Here is an 11,991-nt window from a genome sequence, read left to right as displayed (position 1 = left end):
AATGCTTTTAAATAATGCTTAAATAATGCGTTATAAAAATGCATTTAAATAATGCTTTTAAATAAATGTTTCTTTTGAACTTTCAAGAACGATCATGGTTCTGCAAAAAATATTAAGCAGCGAAAGTGCTCAATGTTTTCAACATTGATAATAATAAGACATTTTCTTGAGCACAGCATATTAGTAGCCTATAACCTATAGCGTAATAATAATGACTTAGTAATAGTTTCTTAGTAGAAACTTTAGCCGAATACTTCAATATTCCACGTCCATGTTTATTTGTCTATTTGGTAAATAAGCGGAATTATGTGTTCAGGCGCTCAAAGTAGCCTAAATCATACACATTAGCCTATTATTTAATATAGCCTACATTATTTTCACGAAACTTTGATTAATATATTCAAATGTAGGCTACATGAACTACTGCTATTAATGTAATGTTCGTGACCTTTAAAGTTTGTTAATAAAAATTTACTATAACCCTTGTAAGTAAACTCCACCCCTCCTCCATCCGCTGCAATGGTTCTACGTGTAGTTTGTGTTCCCGCTTTTGCAGCTGCTGGGGCTGCGGGGGGAGGGAGAGCTTCTCATGGAACAGCCAGCCCGGGGAGTCAGTCACATTCTTGGCCAGGATTCAATGACTGAACCAGACACAAACAAACACTGAGGGAGCGAGAGAGAGAGAGAGGGAGAGAGAGAGAGAGAGAGAGAGAGAGAGAGAGAGGGAGAGAGACTCACACACTCTCATAGTAAAGCGGAGGCAACTGCGCCGACGAGCTTTACACAAGGCACACATTTTGCGCGTGAGTTGCACCGAGTCTGTTTTATAGTCGGATTGAGAATTACATTTCGATCAAAACTTTAGACTTTGGGGAGGATTTTCTCGTCGCTCGGAACTCTGGTTCCTTCTGGTACGACTTAAGATTTGAACATGAAACAGTTGAATGGATTACAAGGCGGTGTTTTACGCTTTCCGAACTGACATGGACTGTTGCGACTCTTTCCGTCCACATTCATTGAATCTGTTGTGATTAGACTGCCCAGGTTTAAACATGGAGGCTCCTTCCAGCTTTCAGCAGCATCCAGGACTTCAGCAAACTCTTAAGCAGTTTCACTTGAGTTCCAAGATCTCTCTCGGCGGTCCGGCAGCCTTCTCGGCTCGGTGGCAGCAGGACATGCTGTTCAAGAAGGACGGCAAGAGCACCGAGGTGATAGTGAACCTCCCGGCGCAGACGCCCCCGGTCATGCCGGGGCCCCTATTCATCCCGTCCGACCGCTCCACAGAGAGGTGCGAGACGGTCCTGGATCGGGAGACCATTTCGTGCTTCGTGGTGGGCGGCGAGAAGCGCCTCTGCCTGCCGCAGATCCTCAACAGCGTCCTGCGAGACTTTTCCCTCCAGCAGATCAACTCGGTGTGCGACGACCTCCACATCTACTGCTCCAGGTGCACGGCGGACCAGCTGGAGATCCTCAAAGTTATGGGCATCCTGCCCTTCTCGGCCCCCTCTTGCGGACTCATCACTCAGACGGACGCCGAGCGCCTTTGCAATGCCCTCATCTACGGCGGCACGTTCCCCCCGCACGCCGACAAAGAGTTGTCGTGCTCCATCGAGCTGGAGCGGACGGAGAAGAGCTTCAAAGTTTATCACGAATGCTTCGGGAAGTGCAAGGGCCTGTTCGTCCCAGAGCTCTACTCGAGCCCCAGCGCGGCGTGCATACAGTGCTTGGACTGCAGGCTCATGTTCCCGACCCATAAGTTCGTGGTGCACAGTCATAAAAGGCAGGAGAACAGAACCTGTCACTGGGGCTTCGACTCGTCCAACTGGAGGGCTTATATTCTTTTGGATCAAGACTATAGTGACAAAGAGGAGAGCACCACACTGCAGCAGCTCCTCAATGAGTTAAAGGGAAAATTTGACCTGGGCAACAAGCACAAGACTTCTTACAAGGTGAGCTCAAAATAGATGTTATTGTAGCCTAAATCCGAATCTGTTCTGTAGTACTCCAGAATTATGGATATTTTACTCCCAAATATTTATGATAAATATGATCAATGGAATGTGATCATTAAAGTATTATGTGCGCTTTACTTCATTGATTCTCATACACTTGTATTGATTTTTCTCTTTGTCTTGGGCGCTATTTGATCATACTATCACACCTGGTTACACCTCACTGTTTATTGTGTCAAAGTAAACAAAAATATGTCAAACATATTTTCCTTCAATTTCCCCACACTGTGGATAACGCAAACCATACTTCACGTTTCATCCCATTTTTATTGTATTCCGTGTCATTTTTAGTTTTGCCCTTTTGTTTTTGAATATCACAACCTGTCCATGTTGACATTTAGTTCTTTGGGATTTTTGATTGATGCTCAAACTTCATCATCCACCCTTTTTAAAGCCTATTTATGCTGCATTTAGCATCATTATTTCCCTACTTTTTGAGATCATAACAGACCGGTTGAGAATCACTGCATGTTTTTAATCCTGTAATGTCAACTTCTAATGCTATCTTTGAGCGTATTGAAATGAAGGTGGACAGCCCGCCAGTGTCCTGCCCCAAACCAACCTCCCCCCACCCCCCATTTGTCGTCTTCTTCTGGATGCACTCAGGGGCATCTGCATATGATAAATGGAGCCTCAATTATGTATTTTGTGGGAGCCAGAGATAGACAGGGAGGCTTGGGGAAGCCAGTAATGGGCTCCGAGGTGAAGGAGGAGGGTAAGAGTGCTGTGTAGGACATTGTTTTGTGTGTGTGTGTGTGTGTGTGTTTTTGGTGGGGTGAGGGGGAGGGCAGGTTGGGGTTGAGGTCACTCTCTAAAAAGCAGTTGGTGTTGGGTCAGCGCTGGCCTTGGGTCTCCCACTGTCTGATCGGGCTCCACTCCAGGGTCAGAGATACGGCGAGCGGACAAAAGCACGGGAGTCTCGGGTTGGCTGCTCTCTCCACGCAGCAGCTGTTGAGTGTGATCGTGCTAATGGGTCTACACACATATATGTATGTGTTACCATGGTGTCACTTCAGCTGGCCTGGGATGCATGGTGTGGCAAATGCAGTTTCATCACTGTGGGAAATGTGAGAGACATGGCACATTTCAGAAATGCAGCATCATGTATATTTAACGATCGCTTCTCTATGGGAAAAGTGTTGACTGATATTTGTCACATGGAGGCTGAAGGGCTAGTTAGCAGTTTGCAGTGCGATGCGTCTGGTTAGGCTAAAGAAAGTCTGGCTTTTCTGTGTAACTATTGTTAGATGATTAGATGGAACCTTCTTGTGTGCATCTCTTATATTTGTTTAAGTTGCACATTAAGCATATTTTATATGGGCTGTCCTAACAGTACAGTAGCTGAATGCATGGAAGGGTGGATTTTGTGCAGTTTCTGTGGTGTTCACTGTCAGAAGTGTCCCAGTTAGCAAGCTGGCGGGGTCCGTGGGGAGCCGTGTACCGGTGGACCTGTACATCACTGGACTAGGTTGCTTGCGGAGAAAAAACAAAAAAGATGAAAAAACAACAGCTTGCCACCTTACACTTAACCTCAGCTGAATTGAGACGTCTGTTTTATTACTTTTTCCCTCTTTAATTTTGTAATTAAACCTTTAGCTTTTAAAATCTTTTCCAGTCTTGCTGAGAATATTTGCTTCATGCTGTCTCTTGCAGAGTTATTGTTTCTAGTTACTAGAATTACTGTTTCCAAATATTACTTTGATGAGAGGCTGGTCGCCATGGTTATAAGGTTTTTGAGTCATTTATGTAATAAAATTGTTCACAGCAGTACAGAGTACACCGAGTTTGCTTAATTTTTTTTATCTGAGGGAAATCAGAGTGGAATATCTCAGAACTGAATTCATTTAAAACAGCATCCAGACTTTGTCTGGTCTGGCTGACATAATGGGGGATATAGCTGGGAGAGGGTGGCGAGTTCTCATTAAGAATCTGTCGCCCCCGTCCACCAGGGCCTTGACGTGCCGTCAAAGGACCGTGACATGTGACCTCTGTCCAAAGCAAGTCAACCAACAATCCCACCCCCTCTCCTTTCAGACAGTCCGGCCAATCGCGTGGCCCTTGGATCTCCAACTGGACAGATGGTTGTTTGATAAAAGACAGAAAAATACATTGCAAATAAATCGGTAGCAAAACATCACATCGAATTACCATTTGCGTTGGTGTTAATCCCCCCCACCCCCCAATTTTCATGGATTTACATAAAACTTCATCAATTTACCCATTGTTATCCTCTTGAAAAAAATTCTTAATTTTTTCAAATGTTTTTATTATAACTTTTTAGTTATTATTATTGTTTTTATTAAAAAAATTACATAATTTAGTTGTGAAATGGATTTTGTGCTTTTTTTTTTTTCTCATCAGTTTGCCAAATGTTATGCTATTTAATTTATTAATCTTAATAAAAAAAAAAGTATTATAGCTTATTTAAATGTATTATATTAATATTTGTATAATTCTCTTTATATTTTAGTATTATATTATTTTAATAGTCGTGAGACTGAATTGGTGTTTTGCTCCATTTTTAAACAGATCGATACAGCACATAATGGTTGTGTTGTGTTGTTTTATTTGGAGTTTCAACTTTCCCTTAAACCACATATTTCAAGTGCATGTGCATTGTCCTGCCAGAAATGAAGTAAGGCTCCAGTGAGAATAGTATTGTGCAATAAATTGGACGCAGAGGGGCCGCAGAGCTTTAAATGTGGGGGGGGATATCAAACTCTCTTTTGTTCTGCTCTCTCACTTTATCAAATTACAGATGACTCCCAACCTGAGACCAAACCAATCAACTGAGTGTCCGACCCAAGGTGGCCACGGCCGTAATAAATGCGCACGCCTGGGGGATAGAGGTCGACATGTGCGTGCGAGTTTGCATTTATAATGCCTGGATCAGCTGTGGGGAAAAGATTAAAATGAGCGCACGTCCTACTCATTTCCATTCCCATCTGTCTGCTGACCTCGCCGTCACGGCCCGCACTGCGTCCCACCAGCCGCGCTGCCCCTTGCTCTGCCTCCAGACTGCCAACAATTTCATCCGCTTGCCCAACCCCCCCTCCACCCAAACACTGCGAGTGCTACTTATTCATCCAGCGCAGTCAGGACACTCACGTAGTCTGTACCACATCACGGCGGCCCGCAAACAACCCCTGCTGCTCGGAATCAGATGCTCAAACAACACTGGGTGCCTGGGGTTTGACTTAGCTGAGTCAAAATCTACTTTCGGACGCCTGTTCTCTGAACGGCTGAATTTTAAAAGGGTCGCTTGATGGCTTAACAGTCCCCAAGAGATGCTGTCTCATCCCCTCCCTGGAGGGATTGAGGTGAGGGGGTGGTCAGGGGCTCTCAGAGGTTGTGCCCTCTATTCTCTGCCGGGTGACCTCTTGTTTAAAGGGCGTCAGCTGGAGCTCTCCACTGGCTGATGCTGGGGTGAAGACCTGCCGCCTCTTTTGTTCCCGACATCTTTGTTACTCAAGCTCATTGTGTCTCTGGCTTCGTTTTGGTGCCCGTTGCACTGAGTCTGTAGGCTTTTGTCTGTGTCTGCTGCCAACATGAAATTCATCCACTGTGGTGTAGTGTTAATTTGGTACCACTATAATATTGATCATTAATCGGGATGTAGTTAGCAGCAAATGTGACGAAATCAGGCATCTGTTTTGTGAGCAAGTCTGTATGATGTCTGATGACGGCATTGGTTGAGGTTTAGAGTTGCGCAGGCTGGCACTGCCACCAGTCTGTGGAAACAGATGGCAGAATGATGGTGGTGTTATTTTATGATCAGTTTCTCAGATCAGGCCCCTTAGTCGATAGCGATCATCAGCTTCATGATTATTAATATGGCAACCCATCTGCTCTGGAGATGGAAAATCCTGGAGTACACAGCTGCCACTGTGCAAGAAACCCAGTGCCTTAATTGAGGCCCTTGCAAGTCCGCTAATCTACAACTGTCCACTCGGATGAAGTTTCATTGCTATGGAAATGGATTAAATGTAGCTTTAATTTAGTGTTCTATCTCTCACTCTTCTTCATTAGATGCATGCCCTTGTACAGCTCTGTATTCCCTCCCTGATCCATCCTCATGAGCTGGAGGATGCGTTTTTACTTAATCTGGTTTGAATTTCAATTAGGCTATTTCTTGGCCACCCAGAACAAATTAGGAATATTGAAAAAGTCTATTCCTGATCTGAATGTGCTCGACTTACAGATACGCACCAGTTTTATTTCAGCCAAAAGAAACGCAGAGGAATCCAAACAACTCATTGCTTATTCTCGCATTGTGTCTTGCCTGCAGTGATTGTTTTAAATTATGTTTTGCTTGAAAACGCCAAACTAAACCGCTGCTGAAAGAATCTAGCGTTCTGGGGCATACTTGAGTGCCTTTACTTCCTAACAGCTGTCGACTTCTGTTAGAGCTGCTCGGAGAAGGGTAAGGACTGTGTGGTAAAGATGTTTCCTCAGGGTCTGTCTGTGGGATGATGCAGCTTCGGTCTGCGTGCGTGTGCCATATGACAAACTGGCATGTTGCTCTCGCCTACAAACCTCCCACTGACCACCCCCAATGCTATCATGAGGAGAAGCTCATGAATCTCAAATGAAGTTGATTTCTAAATGTTCAAATAGCATTGTTAAGTGCACGTTTTCCACTGTTGCCTGGTCATAGCCTTCCCACATCATGGATTGACGTTGGCTACTCTGTCCATCGGTGATGAGGAAGAATCAATGGAGCCAAGCATAATTAAAATGTGTTTAAGATAAATCATTTTATACTATTAATAATGGCAATTCATGTTGGAGCTGTCTAGTAAGTGAACATGACTTGTGCTGTGCTACACGTATGTGGGTGAAGTAAGTTCAAATTCATCCGTTTCCCAAACTTGCCCCCCCCCCCCCCATCGTTTCCTGTCCGATCTCTTCTTTTTCCTTATTTGCTTACCCTCATGTCTTTTCACTGTTTTTTTTATCCTGATGTTTTAAAGTGAATATCACTGTTTTCAGTATAACATGGGGCTACCAGAGCTCCATAATGACCAGAAAAGCACCACAAAAGTAACTTTGAAACTAGCTCATACAGCTCTTGCACTATACTTCATGTCTTCTGAAGTTGTTCAGATCCTTTGTGTGAAGAACAGAAAGAAATGTGAGTTGCAGTTCGCTAAAAATCGTGATATCCACCATTGACCCCCATGGCGTGTTCATGAGAGAAGTAGTGGTCAAATTTGTGAACAAATTGTACTTTTGAGTTCTTTCATGAATTAGACTGACCTGGTTCTCAAATTTAAGTGTGGTCTGATTTTGGTCTGTTCCAAAACTCTGTATGAATTCAGAAGACTGAAGTGCACAAGTAGAATGGACTATATTCATAATGCTTCACATCTTTTAGCGTTTATTTTATTTGCACATCATTGCGATTTTTGTGTTCCATGGAAGCATGAAAGTCCTATGGGTAAGTAAATAATGAATTTTCACTTTAGATGAATGGTTCCTTTAAAAATAAAAAGTGGCAGTTTAAATAAATCATAAGCAAACTGGGTTTTCTAAACCACACAATCGAAAGTTGGTTCTTTTCTAGGCTAAGGAAAAAAGCTTGTTTTTTAACGTGAGCTGTCTGGGCCTTTTAAAAAAGAGGGATTTTGTGTTTTTAAGCAGCCCGTGGCCTTTCGTTCACTCCTCAGAGGCACGCAGACGGCTCTCGCTCCACGCCCAGGCAGCATTATTCAGAAAACTTCTGTGATTGGAGAGTCAGTGTAGTTGCTAAGCAAAGCTGCTCTTCCTGTGCTAAATAAGAACTTGATGCTTCCTGGCTGGTGGGCTGAGGGGAGCGTGCCAGCTCTCTCATGCTCGCTCACTCACTGCTCACTCTGCCTGTCTCTCTCTCTCTCTCTCTCTCACTCACACACACACACACACACACACACACACACACACACACACACACACACTTTCTCTCTTTAACACATACACAAACAAGTCTCTGCAACACTTGTATCCAGGCCTTCTCATGGTGATTGTGTTACTAGGGAATACAAGGCTCTGTCCTAGCCTTGCAAAAAAAGCAGGAGAAATGATGATGTCAGGATGACCTGATCCATAACCTCCATTTCCCTATGCCTCTCGGGTTCGGATAAGTGTGAGCCTGTCTCTCTCTCTCTCTCTCCTGCTCTCTGGGTGGTGCAAGGATGGAGGTTTTCCTGCATTTGCCCTCCCTATGTTTTGAGGCTTTGGGTTATGAGGCACATTCAGATTTTTCCAGAAAGGCTGATTCACTCCTCCTGCCCTCAGACAGCTGGCAAGGCCTCCATTTTCCACTCGCTGCGATGGTCCACCACAACATGGTGTTTCAGAAATGCTTCTGGAACGCTCGGCAAGATGGCGTTCTCAATGAAAAGTTCTGTGGATGGAGAGGTTCCTCTGTTTTCATAGATAATATCAGATTGCTTGTCTGTACTGCTTCTTTCTTAGGCTAAGGCTGTGAAATGTCATGTTTAGTCAGTAAAAAACGTCCATTTAAAAATGTATCTTTTCCACGCTTCAGCAAATTGTCTGCATAATACATGCAGTGGAACTGCAGGTACTTAAAGGGACAGTTCACTTCAAAAATAATAGATTCTCATGTGGTCTTCATTTTTCATGCAGTGGCAATGAATGTGTTCTGAAAGTTTTAATCTTCGGAAACTCATGCAGAGTTGCTATCAATGTGTAATGGCCCTTTTACATCAAGATTGATAACTATAAATATAACTGTATGAGCGCCCACATCAACGGGCAATGATGTTCTTTTTAATACCTTTAGTTATGACGTCTGCCACTTTAAATGCTTGAGCTTTTCAAAGTCGGGTGGATTCTGATTGGCTGTCAATGTTTTTATCATGGCTGGGAAAATTCATTCTGAAAGTTATTGCAATGATGTCGTTTCTCTGTGTCATTCACGTCATAGCTGTGGTGTGAACTTCACTATTCTCCTAGAATTAGATTGATTATTGAAACGGTATAGTTAGCGTCCTTGGTGTGAACGAGCCTTTGCTCCATATGTATGGATCCATATGACTCGTACTATTGGCTAATATTAGTCTTCTGAAGCCATAAAATTAGGTCTGTTTCTCACAAATGTATAAGTTGTTACTCGATAATAATTGTCCACACAATAGGCAGTTAACTGCAGCCACCAGTGAATTGAGCGTGAGAACTGGATCAGTCAAATTCGTGATTCACTGAGTTGCAACAACATGAGGGTGAGGGTAATTTTTAGAACTATCTTTAATGTCATTTCGTATTTTTAACAAAAAAGCCATTTTGCAGAGGACAGTGCACATGCTTACAACATGAAGACATAGCCGCGAATATGTTTTTCTTGTTACTCTACATTTCCCTGTAAGCAGATTAGTAAAAATGATACAGAAGAGAGAAGGAAACTGGGTTTTTTATGTTCTTGCAGTGGCACCAACAAGCAGACCTCTTGTAAGCCATCTCCCCTAGTGGCTTGAGTGTGTGCCAGATTTCTGCTTGGCACTGGAGATCAGGTATTAAATGCTAGCGAAGCACAATGAAATGTGGTGTGCTGTTAAACACGTACTAAATTTCTGCTATTGGAGCCTTTAGCAATGCGACGCCGAGGCCTGGAGCGAGAGCCCATATCAAACGCATTCAGCACGGCTGCCTCCTCACTCTGTACAGCACAGTGAGGTTTTGTGGGGCTATTTATCCAGGACCAAAACTGCTGCCACTTTCTTTTTTTGCAGATGACACCCCCTCACTGGCTACTCTAATTCCAAGCATCTGTTCCATCGCTTCTCTATTCTCTCCATTTCTCTTAGGAAGGAGCTTTATTCAAACAGCCTGATGTGTTGTTACAGACATGTCACCCTCAATTACTCAGTTGTGCTCTGCCTTGGCTTTTTTTTTCTCTCCTTTTAATCTGTCCATTTTCTTTCTCTCTCTCTCTCTCTCTGTCTCTACAGTGAGTGGGGCAGGCACAGGGGAGGGACAGTCAGCTCGGCATATTCTAGATATTAAAAATGCAGAAATTTTGGTACTGATGCCAATACTGTCTGTCTGTCGTTCTTTCTATCTATCTGTCTGTCTGTCTAAACCCATAACTTTATCTATATTGTTCTGTCTGACCGTCGGTCCTACTGTTTAAAGGTTTGGGGTCAGTATGCATTAAATTGATGAAAAGATTTCAAATAAATGCTGTTATTTTGAAGGTTATACATCAAAGAATCCTGAATATTTCCATAAATATTCCAAAGATATTAAGCAGCGCAACTGTTTTCAACACTGATAATAATAAAAAAAGTTGATCATATTAGAATGATCATGTGACACAGAAGACTAGAGTAATGACTTCTGAACATTTGAATGGTTAAACAAATAACAACATTTATGCCATATTCATTTTGTTTATTTACAATATAATTTGTCGTACTGCTTTTTGAGTTCACTCTACTTCCATATCACTAAATCTCTGCAGTGAAGACACTTATTTTCAGTCCTTTTTGAGTTTTCCTCCCTCTCTCTCTCTCTCTGGCTTGTAGGGCAATGTGATAGCGTGCCTGTACCCAGTGTCTGCTTTTATTTATAGTGCGCCAGTGACCACAGACATGGGCAGCCTGAGCCCGGGCAGGCCAGAGCAGAGTAACCTAAAATAGAGAGCTTCTGATCCCATAATGACCCAGCTATTATCAGGCCTATGTCTTAAAATGGGGACCAGCTATATCGTGGTCAAGGAAGACGGAAAGCTAGCTTCCCCCCCTTACAAAAATCCAAGCTGCTTTGCGGCTTATCATTATAAGCAGGGTAATCGCGGCTCCTTCGGGCAGCAACAGCTTAATTGGCCTCGCTTCTATATAGCGGTCTTGGTTTGCTCTGAGTCTGAGGCTGTCTACTGGTCATCGGCTCACCTGATCCATGGAACGATAGGGGGCTTTGATTGTTCAGGAGAAGGCAGCTCTGAGGAGTGCATGCAAACGCTGAGAAGGTTGAGTGTGAATGAAGTGAGGAATGTGAGATTGCGGTGTGACTGGACTGACGCACAGAGCTTTGATGTGCGGTAGACGTGAAGTCAGCTTGTAAAAGTTTCGCTCAGTATGCATATGGGAGGTGATAGATTCATGACCAGTTGCCATGTGAGGTATCCAGAGGCCTTTTCTCTGTACACTTTTTATTTATTTTTAATTAAAGTTGAAATTGATGCTCGTAATTTATATAATATAATATAGTAATCTGGTTCTATCATTTAATAAGCATTTAATACAGTCGAATAAAATGTATGTAAAACAGATAATATAGGTCATTAGCCGTTTTTTTGTTTTTTTTTCTCTGCAGGGCCTGTCTACGAACCCTCATTGGCAAAAACAAGTTTAGCTCTGTCTGGAGTCTTATGTAATTGCATACCGCAGGACATATAAAAACCTAGATGGGTATGATAGGAAAGGAATGTCTGGGTCAAACCATGCAAGTGCGAGTTACAACCGCAGTAAAATGGCCATCGAGGCATTTCTGCAGAACACTCACTCTGACAAATCTGCGGATACGCGTGCTGCTCAATTTGCACGTTTTAGCTGGTCCTAACTGTACTGGCCACTGATAGAATTAGTCTTTCCAAAAGGATTAGTCAGCCTATCATCAAGCCTTCCCCCTAATTTATCTCCTTTTGTTGTGGTGCAGGCGGCATTAAATGGGATCAGGGGCCTTGGCCAGAGACAGTGGGAGGAAGTGGCCCTTTGTGTGCCTGGCAGGTGCACAGGGGTGTGGAATGACACTGGCATTTGCTTGTAGGGGGGTTGGTGGGGGGCGTCTGCGTGTTTGAGGCTGAACCTGTTGGTCTTCTACCAAGCCTCCATGGCGTTCCTCTTTTTCCGCGCTCATTCTTTCTGGCTGTCGCTTTCTCTTTCTTTCCTTAACCAGCCCCTCCACTGGATAAGTGCTCCTGAGATATCCCAGAAACCCCTGCAACTCCACTTGAACCCTTAATCAAAGGACTCCT

The 11,991-nt window shown here is 43.5% G+C and overlaps 1 protein-coding gene across 2 annotated transcripts in view; it reads left to right on the top strand.

Moving 5' to 3' along the window:
- Positions 1 to 704: 704 nt before the first annotated feature.
- Positions 705 to 11,991, top strand: part of skib (v-ski avian sarcoma viral oncogene homolog b) — a 31,093-nt gene continuing 19,806 nt past the window's right edge. The window contains exon 1 of one of the 2 annotated variants that reach the window (XM_084395459.1): positions 705 to 1,949. In XM_084395459.1, the coding sequence (XP_084251585.1) occupies positions 1,053 to 1,949 (897 nt within the window). In that variant the 5' untranslated portion in view covers positions 705 to 1,052. The remainder of the gene's footprint in view (positions 1,950 to 11,991) is intronic. The other variant, XM_084395460.1, reaches the window with a different exon arrangement.

The sequence above is a fragment of the Rutilus rutilus genome, assembly GCF_951802725.1.
Source record: "Rutilus rutilus genome assembly, chromosome: 22".
Lineage (NCBI taxonomy): Eukaryota > Metazoa > Chordata > Actinopteri > Cypriniformes > Leuciscidae > Rutilus > Rutilus rutilus.
This window is presented reverse-complemented; position numbering and strand designations above follow the sequence as displayed.